This window comes from Coptis chinensis, chromosome 3, assembly GCF_015680905.1.
Source record: "Coptis chinensis isolate HL-2020 chromosome 3, ASM1568090v1, whole genome shotgun sequence".
Lineage (NCBI taxonomy): Eukaryota > Viridiplantae > Streptophyta > Magnoliopsida > Ranunculales > Ranunculaceae > Coptis > Coptis chinensis.
This window is the reverse complement of record NC_141458.1, coordinates 74955017-74972851: the sequence shown is the minus strand read 5'-3', so window position 1 is coordinate 74972851 and position 17835 is coordinate 74955017. Positions and strand designations below refer to the sequence as shown.

The 17835-nt window shown below is 36.8% G+C and overlaps 1 protein-coding gene and 1 pseudogene across 3 annotated transcripts; one reads left to right on the top strand and one right to left on the bottom strand.

Annotated features, from left to right (window-relative positions):
* Positions 1–4292: 4292 nt before the first annotated feature.
* On the bottom strand, positions 4293–5445 carry LOC147510791 (ribose-phosphate pyrophosphokinase 4 pseudogene; annotated as a pseudogene).
* A 7782-nt stretch (positions 5446–13227) lies between these two features.
* On the top strand, positions 13228–17421 carry LOC147510790 (gibberellin 3-beta-dioxygenase 1-like). 3 transcript variants are annotated; one of them, XM_086602629.1, is made up of 3 exons: positions 13229–15242; positions 15908–16355; positions 16578–17421. In XM_086602629.1, exons 2-3 carry the CDS (start codon positions 16030–16032, stop codon positions 17149–17151), a joined length of 900 nt encoding a protein of 299 aa, XP_086458755.1. In that variant the 5' UTR covers positions 13229–15242; positions 15908–16029; the 3' UTR covers positions 17152–17421. The 3 variants fall into 3 exon arrangements, with proteins under 3 accessions (XP_086458752.1, XP_086458755.1, XP_086458754.1); XM_086602628.1 differs by having other exon boundaries at positions 13229–15773; XM_086602626.1 differs by having other exon boundaries at positions 13228–16355.
* Positions 17422–17835: the final 414 nt, after the last annotated feature.

Below are 17835 nucleotides of genomic sequence, written 5' to 3'. Positions count from 1 at the left end.
AGAAGACAAAATCATTTTGCTAATCTCTATTAGGTAAAACATCTCAATGTGAAAATACTTAAAATCGGAATTATCCAACGTCAACCACAACTTAATTTAAACATAAGAAAGCATCCTATCAAGAAAAAGAGAATAATGAGGAACAACTGCAAGGGAAAGTACTCAATCTTGAATACTTTTTGACAACTTGACTATAAAATCAAACCCGAAAAAAGAAAATTTAACCATTCAAACAAAAGAAAAAGAAAAAGAAGGCATGTATGACTATATATATACACACTCAACCACAAAATTGACATCTATCATGTTTGTAACAGCGTTACCAAGTCCAGATTCAAACATTAACTTGCATAATAGAATTGCATCAGTGTCCACATTGCATATCAATGTAATACAATTGTATTAATGTAATTGTTGCACTACTATTATCAAGGGAAGTTGCAGGGATACGATTACCAAGATTACCTTCAATTCTCTCCAATGAAGAGCTAACAAATGTATAAATTTAACAAAGAGTAATCATACTGACATGCCTTGAGAAAGAGACTTTAATGAACTGACATGCCTCAAAAGAGTGGCTATGCCTCTACCGATTTTACCCATCGCCACTGGTATAAGAGTCAGAGAATCCATTTACATACCAATAGAGAATCATCAGTTCATCACCTCAGTGACAATTTGTTCACATCAAATGTAAATCAAATGAAGCCTTTTCAAGTGGTAATACTCTACAGATAAAAGGATACCAATATTGTTGGCACCTTCACAACCTTTGGCCAGTCCACACACGTAAATACTAAATCCCTCACAGGACCAAATCATGTGAGCTAGGTATTATTAGTAATTCTAGAAATATGAAACTAAAGCATATGCAAATGAGAGTGATGTATCAAATCAAAGAATTGATTTAAACTAATTTTTTGGATAAAATGAATAGACATTACGAAAATACAACAAAAGTTAAGGAGGGTTTTAAAAATGAAATTGTATGACAAATTGAGTAAGCCAGGGAAAAAAATAATCATAAAATGAAGACAGAAACAATGTTTAAAAACAAATTCAAAAGTTGTACCTTCTGGGGGATAGCTATAACAAGAAAATTTATGCAAAGTGTTGGGGAGAGAGATTGCCGAGACAGGGGCTGCTAGAGTTGAGAGAACCAATTTCTAAAAGTGGAGAGTTGAGGTTTTAATTGTAGGTATTAAATTCTTAATAAGTTTCGGAGAGGATATCGGAGTAATGGAAGGAAACAATCACTGGTGCTCTAACTCTCTTAATAAGTACAAAAGAGGGAGTAATGACTGTCTTCAATAATCCAATTAATTTTTTGGTGAAGGAAAAGAAACTGCAGAGGTAATAATGGGGGAGAGGAAGTGGCACTACAACAGAGCATGGTTTTAGCAGCGCCATACTCCATCGCTAAAGGTGCCTTTGAGCGTGGCAAAAGATCTGTCACAACGCACCAGATGGCGTTGCAAAGGCGTGGCTAAAAAGTGCGTCTCAAATACTCAAATGCAACGCCAAAGGTGGCGTGGCAAATGTTCCTAGTTTGTTGCGACGCCTGAGGGTGCTGCTAATACACTAATTCCGTTGCTACTTCATTTATTAAAATTAAATTAATTGCAAATTTTTTTCAAACTATTTGCAGTCGCATGGCGTCACAAAAGAGAGCTTGTAACAACTAGGATGGCGTTGCAAAAGTGATACCTTTAGCTACACAACTAGGCGTCACAAAAGGCAACCTTTTTCAACACTATTTCAGTTGCGGAAAGTTTAAATATTTGCCTACATAGTGCGGGAAATTTAAATATTTAAAATTTGAACATTTGGCGTGGCAAAAGACGCCCAAAAATTTAGCCACACACCAAGCGTGGCAAAAGATGTCTACATTATTCTTGTAGAATCAAAGCTTTTAGCTATACCAAAATTGTTGCGAATGATATAAACTCCTGTGCTTTATTTGGGACGCATTTAGCATTGCAAATGGTGCAATTCATACATATACCTGTACATTTCCATTTACATAATCCTGCCCAAAACAATTTTTATAGAACACAGTAACCCTATAACAATTCACCACAAATCATAACAAAATGAATTTCATTACTAAATCATTCAATACAAAAGATCTTAAAGAATTCACATAACTATTTTTTACTAAAAAACATCGTCTCACATCGTCCCAACTGTCCCTTAGAAATCTAACAGTGATAAAAGAACAAAACTCACCCTCTATTTTTTAATATATTACAATACACTCACGGAGGTTCTGAAGAAGTACCAAAGATGCGAGAGAAATTTGAGAAGAACTCTACGAGGGAACTTACCGAGGAAAGAATACAATTAAGCCCTCATCTTTTGGAACTACATCCATGATCTGTAGAACTAGGGCTTGATGGAGACTAGCGGATTCGCTTCAAGGTCACCCTCTTCATCCCTTCCTCCTTCAATAATGGTCGCGGAAATCTTCAGCCCTAACAAAATTTTCAATGAACCAATCGGGGGGCTTGATTACGTGGGCTGCGCGCTTTGCATCTTTGTTCAAGGAAAGGTTCAAACTTCATTGAGGTATATGGATGATGAAAGCTGCTTGTTCCCACACTTCCTTCAGATATAAGCGACCCTTCATAACCAGTGAGTAGCAAAAATTCAGAGCTAATGTCACAACAAGGAGAATCTGAGAGGGTACATTTATAAAGAGCAGATGCATCGGTGGCATAAGCGGACAAATAAATTACCACTCATCCAAGATCTTGCTAAGTTCCCTCCGCTTCCTAGCTGAAGTGTTCCACGTTTTCATTTGCCTGTACATGCAATAGAGTTCATTCCATTATCAATAATTTATATGGGATAACACTATAGGGAAATATCAATGTCAGGCAGTGGATATGAAGCTAGAAATGAGATTTGAAGAGCACAAACAAGAAAGAGCATTTGACAAACAAATACTTCTATTGGGCACATACCACAAGAGTTAGGACTAAGAAAAAAAAATCACAAAATAAGAATTATTAGTCACTTCATGACAAGGCTCTCATATTAGACTGAGAATTTGTCTCATTTATTATTGGAATCATACATCTCCCAATCTTGTTCTACCAAATTCGTCCTATTAGAACTTTCATGTAATTAAACTTACCTTAAATAGTAGGCTTTGTATGCTGCTGGACCTTCTTTGAAGAGAACTGACAAGCCATTGCAAATAAAAAATGTCCGTAACTAGATGAACAACCAACAGTCATAATCATAAGGTGAGTATCAACATAATTTACTCAGCAGGTGCAGATAGAAAAAAACAAAATGATAAAACAAATCCCAAGACCTCAAGAATTCTAATCAGTATCTAAGCCAAGCAACAATTACATGCTTTTGCATCAAATCCCAACCCAAGTAATACACAAATTTTACAGATACACTTTCAAGAATTCTCAAAAGTCAAATATGAAGTCGTCACCATGTTGTGAATGTTGTCCTTCCATTGTTGACCCAAGTACCATTTTATTTTTCCCCACAATCATATGTTTTGCATTGAGTTTTATAGTTTTACACAAAGGCAAAGGACAAACATCACACCATCACCAGAAAGCAGGACAGACAGAAAAACACGGACTCAACATCCCCAGAGACCCAAAAAACAACACCACCACATGCTACAAATGCTAAGCAAAAATGTAAAGGAATATTAAAAGAAAGAAGAACCAACCTGAAGAATGAATGTTTCCGACTTTTATTCTCTAGTAGTAATTTCAGATTCTACACCTGTAAAATAAATTAAAAGAACCAACCAGAAAAATTAACCAAAAAGAATCCAAAACTAAAACCAATTACCCCAAAAAAAAGAGTAGCAACCAAAAACTTCGAAGCTTGGCGGTTGATTGGCACTTAGTCAATTGAAGTGAAAGTGTAGGGCTTAAGAAATATATGCAATTGAATCTTTATTCGATGGTTTTCTTTTGGGTTTTCTTTCCGTCCTTATGCTCAACCGCCCCGCCTTTTGCCTGGTGCTCATGACGCGCTACGGATAACGAGCCCACCTTCACAACCTATTATTTTTTCCACGCAGAACACTGATTCACCATTGTATTTCTCCACGAATCATATCATGGAAGATGCGTACCGACACCTAGCCTGGGAGACTAAGAAGGTGATAGCTACTCTGCAGCCAAGAACCAAGTATTACATATTATGCCAAGGGAAGCAAATTGTAAATTGTAGGGCAGATAACAAAGTTGCTTCTTTAAGTAAACAATATCCATACAATGGAATATATATGTAGTGATGTAGGATTATGTTAAAACAATGTATCCTGACAAAAACTTCGGATTATTTTGAAACTCTAAATCCTGACAAAAACTTCTAACTCCATATTTTTTTTCTCTTCATAGAAGACTGGTGGTGATAAGCTTATGCCTGAAGCATTCGTCGTCTCATCAGAACACCTTAATCCAAATTAAACCCCTCCCCTTGCGGCTGATTGCCTCAGATTTGAAGTGCATCTGCAATTGATCCTGCAAGGCTTATAATTTCAAATGGGGCCCTGTTTGCTATGGTTGTGGCTGTATGGGGACAGGAATCTGTGATCCAAAAATTTGCAAATGCCTTCTCGGATTCCTCTTCGTTTTTGTGCAAAAATCGCTCCCACGATTGCTTGGGAAACACACCATGGGTGACATAAGCGCTAACCTTAGTAGCACCATGAGCAGCCAACACTTTCTGACACTCAATAAGGGTCCCTCCTGACTGAACCAAATCATCAACGATAACAACATGGCGTCCAGCAGCACTCCCCTCTTTGAGGCGAACAAATCTCTTATCACCTTCACGAACCTTCGTGCACACGACCATTGGAAAATGCTACAACTGCTTGTAAAATCTTTTCCATGCACCATCATCTGGAAATGCAATGCTAATATTGTCAGCATCGGGAAGCTGGTGGAGACGTTGTTTCAACAAAGGGATCCCAGTCTCGAAACATGGTAGCACATGATCCCCGAAATAAAATCTTTCCTGCAGAGCATGTATATCATAGATGACTAAACTAGTTGGACCACCCCGTGATATGGGTATATTTGACAATATTCGTGCCATGGTAAATGCAGTTGCTACATCCCCTTCCTCTTCCATGCGCTCAAAAGAACCAGTTGGAAAGAATGGCAAGACCAATGTAAAAGATGCAACAAACAGCCTTGGGAGGGCAAATATGACAGACAATTGTTCAAATATGACACATGGTGAACTGAAGAAAGCCAAAAATGCAACATGACGGCCTCGAATATCTTGTGCATTGTTGATAAAAAGGTTTGGAAAACCATCATCAAAGCTCCTCCAGTTTATAGACTGAAGCTAAATAGAGTCAGATAATGTTGCAACTTTACGAGCAAGCTCTTCAGACTCAACACAGTAGAATAGTAGTACTTCTTTCTTCTTTGGCATCTCCATCTTCTTCACAGCCTATTATTGACAGAGAGTACAACGTACTATGAACACCAACAAAATTCAAAAGGCTCTTTTACTGTCTCTGTTGACTGGGTTTTCAATATGGTGGGCGGCAGCAAGAGAAAAAGATGAGAAAAATAAACCCAATTTAGGGTTTTGGATTTTGGATTTTACTTTTTTATTTTTTGGTTTTTTGTTGGAGCGCCAACAATAAAAATAGGCCCGCCCATAAAAAAACCTTTAGAAGAAATTAACTCCCGCCCATAAAAAGCCCAATAGCAACGCTTCTCTAGCTGCAACACATACTACATCCAATAAAACATGGACATTTACAAAAGGTTTTTACATCGAAAGTGGCGTCACAAATGATTGAGTTAACTTTAACAGCAACAATGGCGTGGTAAATGATAAAGCCCTCTATAAAAATTGCATTTTTTGTTTTTTGAAAAAAAAAATTATAACTATTTGCCACGCAAGAGGTGTCACAATAGATAAATTTATGTATAGTTAAGCTAATAACACGACAAACCTTTAGCAGCCCCATATGGCGTTGCAATAGGTGACCTTTAACAACAATTTTTTGGCTTTGCAAAAGGGTGCGCTGCAAAAGACCCCTTTTGTTGTAGTGCATGGCGTGGGTTATTCAGGAAAGAGACGAAAAAAAGGAAAGAGTCTCATTAATTTCTTCACAAAACTAATTCCCACGTAATAAGCTGGGTTATTGATGGAGATTAGCTGTTTAGGCCCTAAGCCCACGTCAAACTTAAGGGAATGTCAGCAAATTCATTATTCAATTAAAACTGCTGCCCACAACCCATGTCTCAAGCCCAACTTATAATCTTAATTATTTACCATCTTAATTATTTACCCAAAAAGAAATTAACCTTAATTGATGCTTTATACAAAATGTTGAAAGTTAATCTAACATAAATGGATTTGAAACACAGCACTTGAAAGATAACACACATTTAACAACACATAAAAAATAAATTTCATGCATCCACCACACACTCAAAAGAGAATCCAATGTTTGTTTAATGATATTTAATGGAGGATTAATAGTACAAATTAATTGATGGAGTAATTAATGGAATAGAAGTGATCCCATCCACAGACCTGCCAACATCTATCGCAAATCCCTATAAAATCTCCATCACTCTTTGTCTATCCATTTTGTTTTATTATAATAGATTATAATCCTGGCTTTTCTAATTCGCCAGTGTAAATTGTTTGTTTGAAAAGCATGGACTGCCACCTGAGAATGAAACTCCACTCAAATGTGTATCCACCCTAATTGAACTATTTTTTCAACTCCTTCGAGTATTGCTTTATATTCAGCTATATGACAAGTTGCTATTCCCATTCCTCTAATGCCAACACCACAAACAACATTTTGATGCATGTTAAGGCTTTTCGTGTATACGATATTTAGATCATATACACGCTCAAACGCGACTCAATCAAATACCTTACTCACGTGCATGTTGGAATATACTTCGAGCAAGGATTTCGTCCCACTCCTAAAGTCTAGAACTTTTGAGTTTCTTCACTGGAATCGCTAAACTAGGGAACTTGTGAGAAGAATTTTCTTGGTGATTATTCGAACAACTCTATGGTGTTACTTGGAATTCAAGTTATGACAACTTTCAAAAACTGATTTTCTTAATACGAATGAAATAGAGAGAAAGAAAGGTGGAGAGTTAATTCAACTCATGTTAAACTATTTCCATAATTAAGAAGCCTAAATCATGCTGTCACTAACTTGCTTTGGGTTCATAGACAAACCCAAAACAAGTTGAGACGTTGATCCCTAACAAAACAAACCTAAATGTAAGCCCATTGTTAGCATGAGAGATTGAATCGATATTTTATCTTTGAAATACCTTATCAATCCCTGGTTCTATTCTATACCAGCCGCTCAAATTTCAGAACTTGAATGCACCAAAGGGTTGCACGCGTGACCTTATCTAGAGCTCCAGGCTCCAATTTTGGACGATCACTGTCATTTAATTTTGTGACAGGATGCTAAATACAACCTAAGTCCTAAGCAATGATTCAGGTATCCTCAACCGGAGTTTGATCTTCACATGAGCGTTAACACCAGGGAGGATTTTAGCTCATGATCCTTAGAATCTATGAATTACAGAGAATTAAATTGATAGAACTAAAAGTGAATAACAAGGAGAATCTTAATTTTACAAGGAAGTACTTTTATTAGAATGCTTGTGAAAACTAGTACAAGGTTTAATTACAACTTATAACTAGAAAATGTAAAGTTGCTAAATCCGGAGCAAAATAAAAACTAAAACTAACTAAGGAGTCCAAAGTTGTGTCTTGCCAATGAAAGCTCCCTTTTAATGCAAGAGATTGCTTAATTTTCTTCCTACATACCCATGTGAATCAACCACCTAATTTAATTCTACCATTTGATTTTCTTCACCACATTATTAAATGCACTTTTGATTTTTTTTCTAATCAATAATTTGTCTTCCTACCTAATCACGACTTTTGTGTGCACAAAAGTCTTAAGTGCAATAATGAGTTTTGACTTGAGAATTTGATTTTGAGAGTTTGCATTCACGTGGGCATACATGATGATGACGTGTGAGCTTGGTCACCAAATTTTGTGGGTCTGCATAGTGGGCCTACGTGCTCTGTCCAGTGGCGGGGTCCGAGAGTCAATTTCTGCAAAATCTGGCATGAGATAGAGCTTGTTGCACTGATCGTTCTGATGGTTCACTTGCCAGAGTTGTAGTCTAGGTTCAGAAGATATGGGCTTCAGAAGTTTAATGTTTTCCAGCATGTTGATCATATTCTGATCTAGAACTGTCCTGTTTGAGTCCTGGGCTTTGGTTAGGCTTCATGGAGCTTCGCATGGGCTACATCGGAATGTTTTACATAGACACACTATTCCGTGCTTAAATACTGGCTTTATCATCATTTTTACGTTAATAACGAAAACCTATAAAAGCATAAAAGTATAATTAATTCATGATTATTAAACACATAATTAACCAAAATGTTATGTCTCTATGGGGTTTTATATTACAGTTTTGGGTGCTTATCAATGCCTAAGGACCACCCCCCGACCTGCAAGTCCTGGGTTTCCTGTTGAGGATCATCTGTATTAATTTTTAGCACACCAAGCGGAGGAAGTAGCCAATAACATTCAAGAACTTTTGGAGCTATCCTGTGTTTTGGCAGCAGGTTATGTTGTTGGAGCATCGGTGCATCAACTGAATTGGAGTAATTCTTAGTTTTTTTTGTATGCTAAGGGGCTATGGTTCTTACAAGCATCAACAACTTCAAGGTGATTAGTTGGCGACTGATGTAATTGAGAGGTGTTTGAGACATACCTCCAACATTTCTTTGCGAACTCACACTCATAGAGTAAGTGTGTTTAAGTTTCAATGTTTCACGCAACTAATGCACCTTGAGGCTAGTATGAAATTCATGGCTTGCAACTTGTCATAAGTGTACATGCTCCCCTTGAAGATTTTCCATCCAATTGTTGCTTTCTAGGTTGAAATTTAGAATTCCAAAGGAAATTTGCCCAAAATATATGGCTTTTCTCCTTCATCTCTTACCGCTCCATGTGTTGATGCAGTAGTGATGTCACCACTTGGAGTGTGTTCCCAAAACATTTCATCTTCATTGTCTTCATTTGGTTGCTTTAGTTGTTCTATTTCAACTCCTAACATATTGAGAATAGTGATAAGAGGGGTTGGGAAGTTCCATTGACTGTGACTCCATGAGTAATGCAATCACTTAGAGTGGCATTGCATCCATGCCAGAAGCTTTGGTCAATAGGAAGCAGATCCTTAATAGCCTTTGATGTAGGATTACTAGCTCATCTTTCTTATCAAAATTCCTTTTGCTTGTGCTAAGATTATTATTTTCAAATTAGAATTATTATTTATTATGAATTTAGAATATTTAGTATTTTCTATTTAAAGTTAAATTAGATTTAGAAGTCTAGTTTTCTTGTTAAATGAGTATGACTTATCTATATAAAGAGGCCATTGTAGTTTAGTTCATTCATTCAATTATCAATTATCAAATCTCCCAAAACCTATTATACTTTTCTCCCTCAACTTCTACAATTCTTCGATTCAATTTTCTTCATCCTTAAATCAATCCTCCATTTTGAAGATCTCTGCATCTTTTCTTCTAATTAAATCTCGTTTATTCCACATCAATTGGTATCAAGAGACCCACTTTTTAGATTATGATCTAGAAAGCGATCCACCACCACCACTTCCGCAAACCACCAAAAATTTCTCTCTCAATGGCTAATATGTTACGAAGAAAGAACTAGCATACACTATCGACGACGTATGCTATCAACAAGTTTAAGTTAGAATTGAACATTGATTCAAAGCTTGAAGCTATGGAGACGACTCATGATTATGTTCAAAGAAGTATTCCCTAACTCTAGCGTTTTTGCAAAACCCAACCTTAGCGCCATTACAAACCCTAACACTACCACTTTCACAAATACTAAAGCCACTTCCATAACCTCCACCACAACTAATACAAACCATATATATCATCTCCACAAGCCATGAGATTGTCGCCCTAAGGCTTTGTTTGGCACAAGAAGAATTTGTAGTAGCTAACATGGCTTATGTAAACCAATACATTAGATGCATAAACATCACACAAACAGTATGGAAGGCTGTTTGGTCTCACTTTCGTTGTCATCTATTTATCTTCTCATGCTATCGTACAATATCATCATAAACAAGGGAAAATAAAAACCAAAGGTTTGAAGGAAACTTATCACAGATCCAAAATTTGTGCCCATGTTTCAAGTTGATCGATTTGGCACAATCAACAATCACAAAGTAAACAACATATCCAAATTCCCATCTCTTATCAAACTTTCTTTCACAAAACTTGATTCTTCTTCAAACCCATTAACACCAAAAACCCAATATTATTTTAACACAAAATGATTTTGTTTGATTCCAATAGCTTAGAAGAGGAGAGTAGATAAATTGGGGGGGGGGGGGTCAATTTTGGTTTTGACTTGTCTTTGACTGTGAGAAGTAGAAATGGAGTGGAGGTCTTGGAGTGAGAGTTTACTTGGTAGTGGAGAGAAGTTTGAAACTCATTAAAGAATAAAGCCTCTCTTTTTTGGTGAATGAACAAGTCGAAGCCATGTCCTTTTTTTTTTTTTTTTTTGGTAACTCAACCTATAGATCGAAATCCATTATAATGCTTCCACATGGATACCATTATACACACTTTTGTAGTTGGGCCAACCAACTAGTAGCATACACGGTCCACAAAATTGGGACCAAAATAATAGAACCAAACAGAAAAATCGGGACAGTAGTGCACCCTAACCCATGAATAGGTTGGGCTATTCATGCTGCCAAATAGGGACTAAATCTACGACAAAAGATTTCTTCTCAAACCCAATTAATTTCCAATTTGGAAACCCTAATTACACGTCCAACTAGGGGTGTAATACGGGGCGGGTTGGGTCAACCACAGGTCAAACAGTGATGGGTTGGGTCGGGGCAGGTCTAGGGGATACAAATACAGTGGTCCCCGATAGGATCGGTTGAAGTGTCATGTCTTAGTACCATCACCCAGCCTATTGGGTCAACTTACGGGGAGGGTTTTGGGCGGGTCATCCGGGTCAGGTGGAAATTGTCATTTTAACCCAATTTCACACCCAAAAAAAAACAAACTTCATAATTCTGCAAGTAATATCTTTCCAATTGACAATATAGAGAAGAAAAATGGAATCAATCAATAGAAAAAAAAATAAAAAGGTTTTATAGATTTGCACCCCTATTTTGAAACCAAATTAGACTCCCCAAATTTAGGGAAATGAGACCCCCCCCCCCAAACTCACACACCGTGAAATGTCTCTGTTATCTCGTTGTGAAATGTCCTAACTACCCTTTTTTGTGTAAAAAATATTATAGTTATACATTTGTGTAAAAAACATTCATTTTTACCTAAAACCTAACTCCATAACTCTAGACCATTAATGACAAAAGTACATCGAGTTTGTCATTCATAACTCATAGTTCTAACTCAAAGTTCTAGTTGGTTTTCAGTCAGGCAAGACTATAAATACAACTAGAATAACTATACCTGAATTACACTACTTACTAACTTTTTATTTAGACTTGCACCCCCAATATAAACCTATAATTAAAGAAACACCCCCAACATTACTATTTTATTTAGACTTACCCCCCTAATACAAACCTGGAACAAGAGAAACACCCCCATTCTAAGATAATTAAGAAAGGGTAGTTAGGACATTTCACCACGAGATAACAGAGACATTTCATGGTGTGTGAGTTTGGGGGGGGGGGGGGGGGCAAGTCTAATTTCGTTTCAAAATTTGTTTTGATTGACAAAAATGTGTGGGCAAGTTTGTTTTTAAAGAGATCAGTAAGTCAATTGTGTGTAGCTGGGTTCGAACCCCCTAGACCTCTGGTATCATCACCCAAAGGTTTTACCAACTAAGCTAGAAGGCACTTACAATTTCGTTTCAAAATAGGGGTGCAGATCTATAAAACCCTAAATAAAATGAAAAACTAGAATTTGAACCCAATCTGAAAATTTGAAACTTCTTTATCGTGATTTACTGTTTGTAATTTTTGTAATTTGATTATCTTTCATAGCATGATAAAATGAAGATGGGAGGATATATATATATATATATATATATATATATATATATATAAACTAAAATAATTCGAAATTAATACAATGATGAATGGTTCATCTTCTCTAAAATTTGAAAGTTGAATTTGAACTCTTGATATTTTCCCAATGTTCAAATTTGAACATTTGAAATTGATGCTTAACTCATAAGTTTATGTTTATATCTTCCAAATTCCTACAAAAGTTAAGAAAGTTAAGAGAAAATATAAACAAAATACAAAACTATTGGAGTTAGAGTCTTGAAACGGTACGGGTCAATGAGGTTGGGTCAAAGACTTTTAGCACAGTGCGGGTCGGGTGGCTCAATGAGTCGGGTTTGAGCATAGAACCTACACCCATAGCTCGACCGTAGAAACGGTGGCGGGGCGGGGCGGGTCTATTTTCGGGTCGGTGTTGGGTGGCGGGTGAAGACCGGGTGACTGGTCACAACGGTTTTTTTTTTAAAAGATAGAGTTTTTTTATTGAAGGGGAGTGCACACCAACTTTTATCTTTCCAACTTATGAAGATCCGTTTGCATTGTTATCTTCCCCAATGGTTACATGTTTTTCGAAGAAACGCAAGAAATATCATAGGAAGTGTCGTCGAAAGAAATTCGTTGAATGTTCGTTTGAAGCTTCTTTTGGACATGTTTTAGACTACGAAAATTTCACCCAAGAAGTCGAAAGAAGCGTTGGAAAGATTGTGAAAAATATTGTTTTGTCTGTTTTTGACAAAACAATATTATTATTTTTTTCTTATCATCAACTCGAGGTCGAGTTTTTCAAAAGAAAGGAAGAATGACGTAGGATTACTAGCCCCTCTTTCTTACCATAATTCCTTTTGTTTGTGCTAAGATTATTATTTTCAAATTAGAATTATTATTTATTAGGAATTTGGAATATTCAATATTTTCTATTTAAAGTTTAATTAGTTTTAGAAGTCTAGGTTAGATTTAGAATTCTAGTTTCCTTGTTAATTAAGTATGACTTATCTATATTAATATGCCATTGTAGTTGAGTGCATTAATTCAATTATCAATTATCAATTATCAAACTATCAAATCTCCAAAAACTATTATACTTTTCTCTCTCAACTTTACAATTTTTCGATTCATTCTTCTTCCTCCTTAAATCAATCCTCCCTTGTGAAAATCTCCGCATCTTTTCTTTTAAATCTCGTTTATTCCGCATCAGCCTTAGTCCCAAGCCAATTGTCCTTCCAAATATTGATGCTCTTGCCATTGTCAATCACCCAGCTAGTATGTGGTCTCATTTCTTCTATTGCCCACCTTATGCCATTCCAAACCGTCGAGCGTTTATTCTTGTTCCATGATCCCGATCTATTCTTGTATTTTCCTTGCGTGAATTTGATCAGTCATTGTTTTTTCTTTTAGATAGACCATCTCATCTTCATTAGCATAGAAAGATTGACATCTTTGAGTCTTCTTATGTCTATACCCCCTTCCTCTTTCGGCCTGCATGTGTTTTTCTATGAAGTAGTGACCAACTTTCTATTAGAAGGGTTGGCAGACCAAACAAAATTTCTTATGATGCTTTCACACTCCCTTATCACGGACATTGGCCATTTGTAAATGGCCATGTTGTGTACTGGCATGCTGTTAAGTACATGTTGAGCAAGTAACACTCTGCGTTGAAGAGATAGAAGCTTGCCAGCCCAACTTGAAACTTTCGATCTGATCTTATCCACCAGAGGCGCTAACGTAGCTCTAGTAACTCTACCAGTGATCAAGGGCACTCCTAAGTAAGTTTCGGGGAGAGAGCCAGCCCTAATCCCCAGCAAATCTTGTTTTTGTTTAATGACTCTGCTGCTAGCCTGCTACTTGTTCTTTTCATACCTTTCGGTAAATGAATAAATAAAATGGCAGTTTCGGAAAAAAAACAAAAAAGATATAAACATTATAACGTCTCAGGCTATGTCAATTGTCATGGAATAATCTTAGTCCAATTCTCACTTACGTTGAATTAAAAAAATTGAATTTATGGACTAATGGACCTATATGGTCCAATTTGTAATAACAAACTGCAGTTTTTTAGCGCCTAAAAAAGGTTAAGCAGGCTGAAATGCACTATTTTTCTAGAACATCTTCATCTCTAGGACCATATTTTTCCAGTAACGGCTTCCCACCACAAGTTTTCCTACATTCAGTGCAGAGCTACCCTGGCTTACTAGAGATTATAAATTTGTACCCAAAAGCTGAATTTCTTAGTGACACAGGCAAGACAACAATTTCTCTTATTCATTTTCTTTTCATGAAAACATAAGCATCCAGTTTCCAAATTCTTTATGAAATGGAAAAGGGAGAAGGTAATCTTACATTGTTGTCAAACTCATTTTTCTGCTCAAGTGTATACAATTAATCTAGGTAATAAGATATGAAAATTTGTAAAATATCCAGGTAATTATTGGTAATACATATTAAACTCAGAAATTTTGGTCTATTTTACAGCCATATCTAATTCCAATTTCAAACGTTTTTTTACCAGATTCAATTGTGACAACGAAAATTTGGTAACAGATAGTAGGAATGATAGTATATTCTATTTACTTGATTTTCTTAGTAATATACTATAAGTACTTAAGTAACAATGGCATGATATGGTTAAGTCAGGCTATTTTTAGTAGAGTAAACATAGGACAAACTTGTGGATGGAAGCCGCTTACTAGAGATTCCGATCCTAAGGAGTAAGGACCGAAGTTTTTCTCATATTCTCCATATATATTTCTATTTACCATTTTATTCTCTTCCAAAAACATTCTCCTTCTTCCATTTTATTGATTTCTTCTCCCTGGATACCATTGAGATTATGAAGACGTCATTTTATCTTTTGCGATGCTCTTTATGAGTCTGTTCCATTGTTCTGTAATTGGTAATATTTTTGTCCATAGTTTGAGATACTTTAATGTGCATAGCAAAAAAGAACTTCTTATCATAGGCAAATATGCGATTAGCAAGATTACTCAGGGATAAAAGGTTGTAGTTAAACGATGTGCATTTGAAGTAAATTGTCTACTCTGACTAGCATCAGATTGTATAGAGAAAATATGCATTTGAGGGGAATGACAATATAAGTAATGTGATGGTACACAGTCGGTGCACCAAATTCTAAAGGTATCGATCTCCGGCCATGAATCTTTGATTTCTTCGTACGTGATATTCTCATGTATCTTCTATAAATATCCTAGGTGTAAATGTTGCTTATCCATTCTGTGTTAACAGGTTGTGTGTGTATGTATATATTCCAGAACAATGAACTAAATTTGCTGTCAAATTATGTGAGAGATCTCAGATCTGATCGAGACTCCTGAGAGAGTACATTGTACACCTACTAACAGTTACCAGTAGTCTTAACAACTACATACCAAAACGAAGAATCACTTAAATCGTATGAGATATGTTGTTATTTAAGGACAATGCATGTGAAGAAAAAGCAATATAATAAGAGCTAGCCCTCAACTCATGGGAGCTTATTGTTCCTTCTCTTGTCTTGTTCTTTCAGCACTAATAACTCAAACGCCCACTGCAAGACACCACTCCCTCCAACAGCCACCCTCACCCACATTATCAAAATCTTCATCACCACCACTCTCATCTTACCTTGTGTTTTCTCTTGTATCTGCTCCCCTTCTTTATTATTTCTGTGTATGTGTATTTGCATGTGTTTTAAATTAATTACCAATAGCCAATTTCTATATAACTATGTGTTCCGCCAATCAGTCCTTTTTTTTTTCTTCTCACTTGATATTTTTGCAACTTAACATATATGATTTCATCAGTTACAGAAATCTATCCCCCTGTCAACCTCCACCATATTGCTCCTCTCGACTTCAGCTTGGTGAGAGAAGTCCCAGATTCACATGCATGGCCTCAGCTGGGTAGCTACTCATCTGGCGTAGAAATGGTACCTGTTATCGATCTTAATGATACTAATGTTGTGAAGCTTGTGGGACAAGCATGTGAAACATGGGGTGTATTCAATATCACAAACCATGGCATCTCTAATTGCCTTCTAGAAGAAGTTGAATCTGAGTCCCGGCGCCTCTTCTCTCTCCCTAGTCAACAAAAACTTAAGGTTCTCCGTTCACCCGATGGAATAACTGGTTATGGTCTTCCTCGAATCTCACCATTCTTCTCCAAAATCATGTGGCATGAAGGCTTTACTATTAGAGGGTCTCCAAAAGAACATGCACATCGCCTTTGGCCTAATGACTATTCACACTTCTGGTAAGTGGTGACCCGCATACAAATAGTATGCTCATCCATATTCATTTAGTTAGCCCATTGATCTGTTGGTAGTGTGGTTGACTATTAGCTAGTTTGGTCATGGGATCAAGTCGTGGTGACTTAAAAAAAAAAATGTTAGCTAGTGTCAGTACTAGTTCAATAGCCATGCAAGTTTTTCTTCCTAGTCTGAATGATGCCTAACTTAATTGTTTTTCCTTGAAGCAACGTACTAGAAGAATACCAGAAGGAGATGAAGAAGCTTGCCGAGCGTCTTTTGAGTGTGATGGTTGGGGCATTGGGCATTGCCAGAGAAGATGTAAACTGGGCGAACCCACTTGGTGATGAGGTAAATGGTGCACAGACTACTCTGCAGTTGAATTCGTACCCAGCCTGTCCAGAACCTGATAGAGCCATGGGTATGGTACCACATACTGATACTTCTCTCTTCACTATTTTATGCCAAAGCAGCACAAGTGGTCTTCAAATTTTCCGAGATGAGGTTGGTTGGTTGACCTTGCCTCCTCAAACTGGTGCACTTACCGTCAATGTCGGTGATCTCCTTCATATTTTATCCAATGCCCGGTTCCCATCTGTCCTCCATCGCGCTATTGTAAACAATACTCACCATCGAATATCTACTGCTTTCTTCTATGCTCCACCAATCAGCGCACAGATCTCACCCTCTTCCAGGCTCATTGACCATCAAGCTCCTAAATATCGTTCCATGAGTTGTGGTGAGTACATTGGTATAAAGGCAAAGCATCTGGAGAAAGCGCTCTCTCTTGTTCGCCTGTAAATCGCCTTTTTGTCATCACGATGCAGCACCACAATTTTAACTCACATATCCAGATACCAACTTAAAGAACTAATTAAACACTGGGAGCAAAAAATTACTAGTACGCATACAGCCATACACCTTATTAAGAGTTATAACGCTAAGGTTTCCAATATATATCCAACTTTTCTCCAATTTTTGTCCATGTATGTTATACCACTATTTCCTTCTTGACGTATACTCTTGTAACATTCGCAGAGTTTATATTCAAGAGAATCAAGCATTCCTCCCTAGTTGCAAGTCCAATTCGATCGGTTCTTTAGAGAGGACCTTCTTGGGGTTGGCCTTGCTCATTCTAAAGCACTAATTTCTAGTGACTATGCAATGAATTAGACAAAAATCATTCCTTCACCACCTAACTAGAAAACGAAGACCAATGAATAAATTTAAAAGCTGTGGATGCAACATATATAACTATCAACTTCTAAGGGCTAAAATACATACTCCCTGTTCTCTTCATCAATAACTATTTTCTGTTCGACAGGAAGACAGTTTTTCTTATATGTTTCTAAAGATGAACCAAATTCATTTTATCAACTCTCAAGCTGCGAAGCTACCTCAGTGGCTTGAAGCAATATCTAATTAAAGTAACTCAAGCACTTGAACAAAATCAAACTCGGGGTCTTACTTTTCTTCGTCCAAATT

Coding starts and splice junctions, on each gene's coding strand:
- LOC147510790 (XM_086602626.1), top strand. CDS start 15,895: ATGATTTCATCAGTTACAGAAATCTATCCCCCTGTCAACCTCCACCAT. Junction 16,356..16,577: donor AATGACTATTCACACTTCTG/GTAAGTGGTGAC, acceptor TTTTCCTTGAAG/CAACGTACTAGAAGAATACC.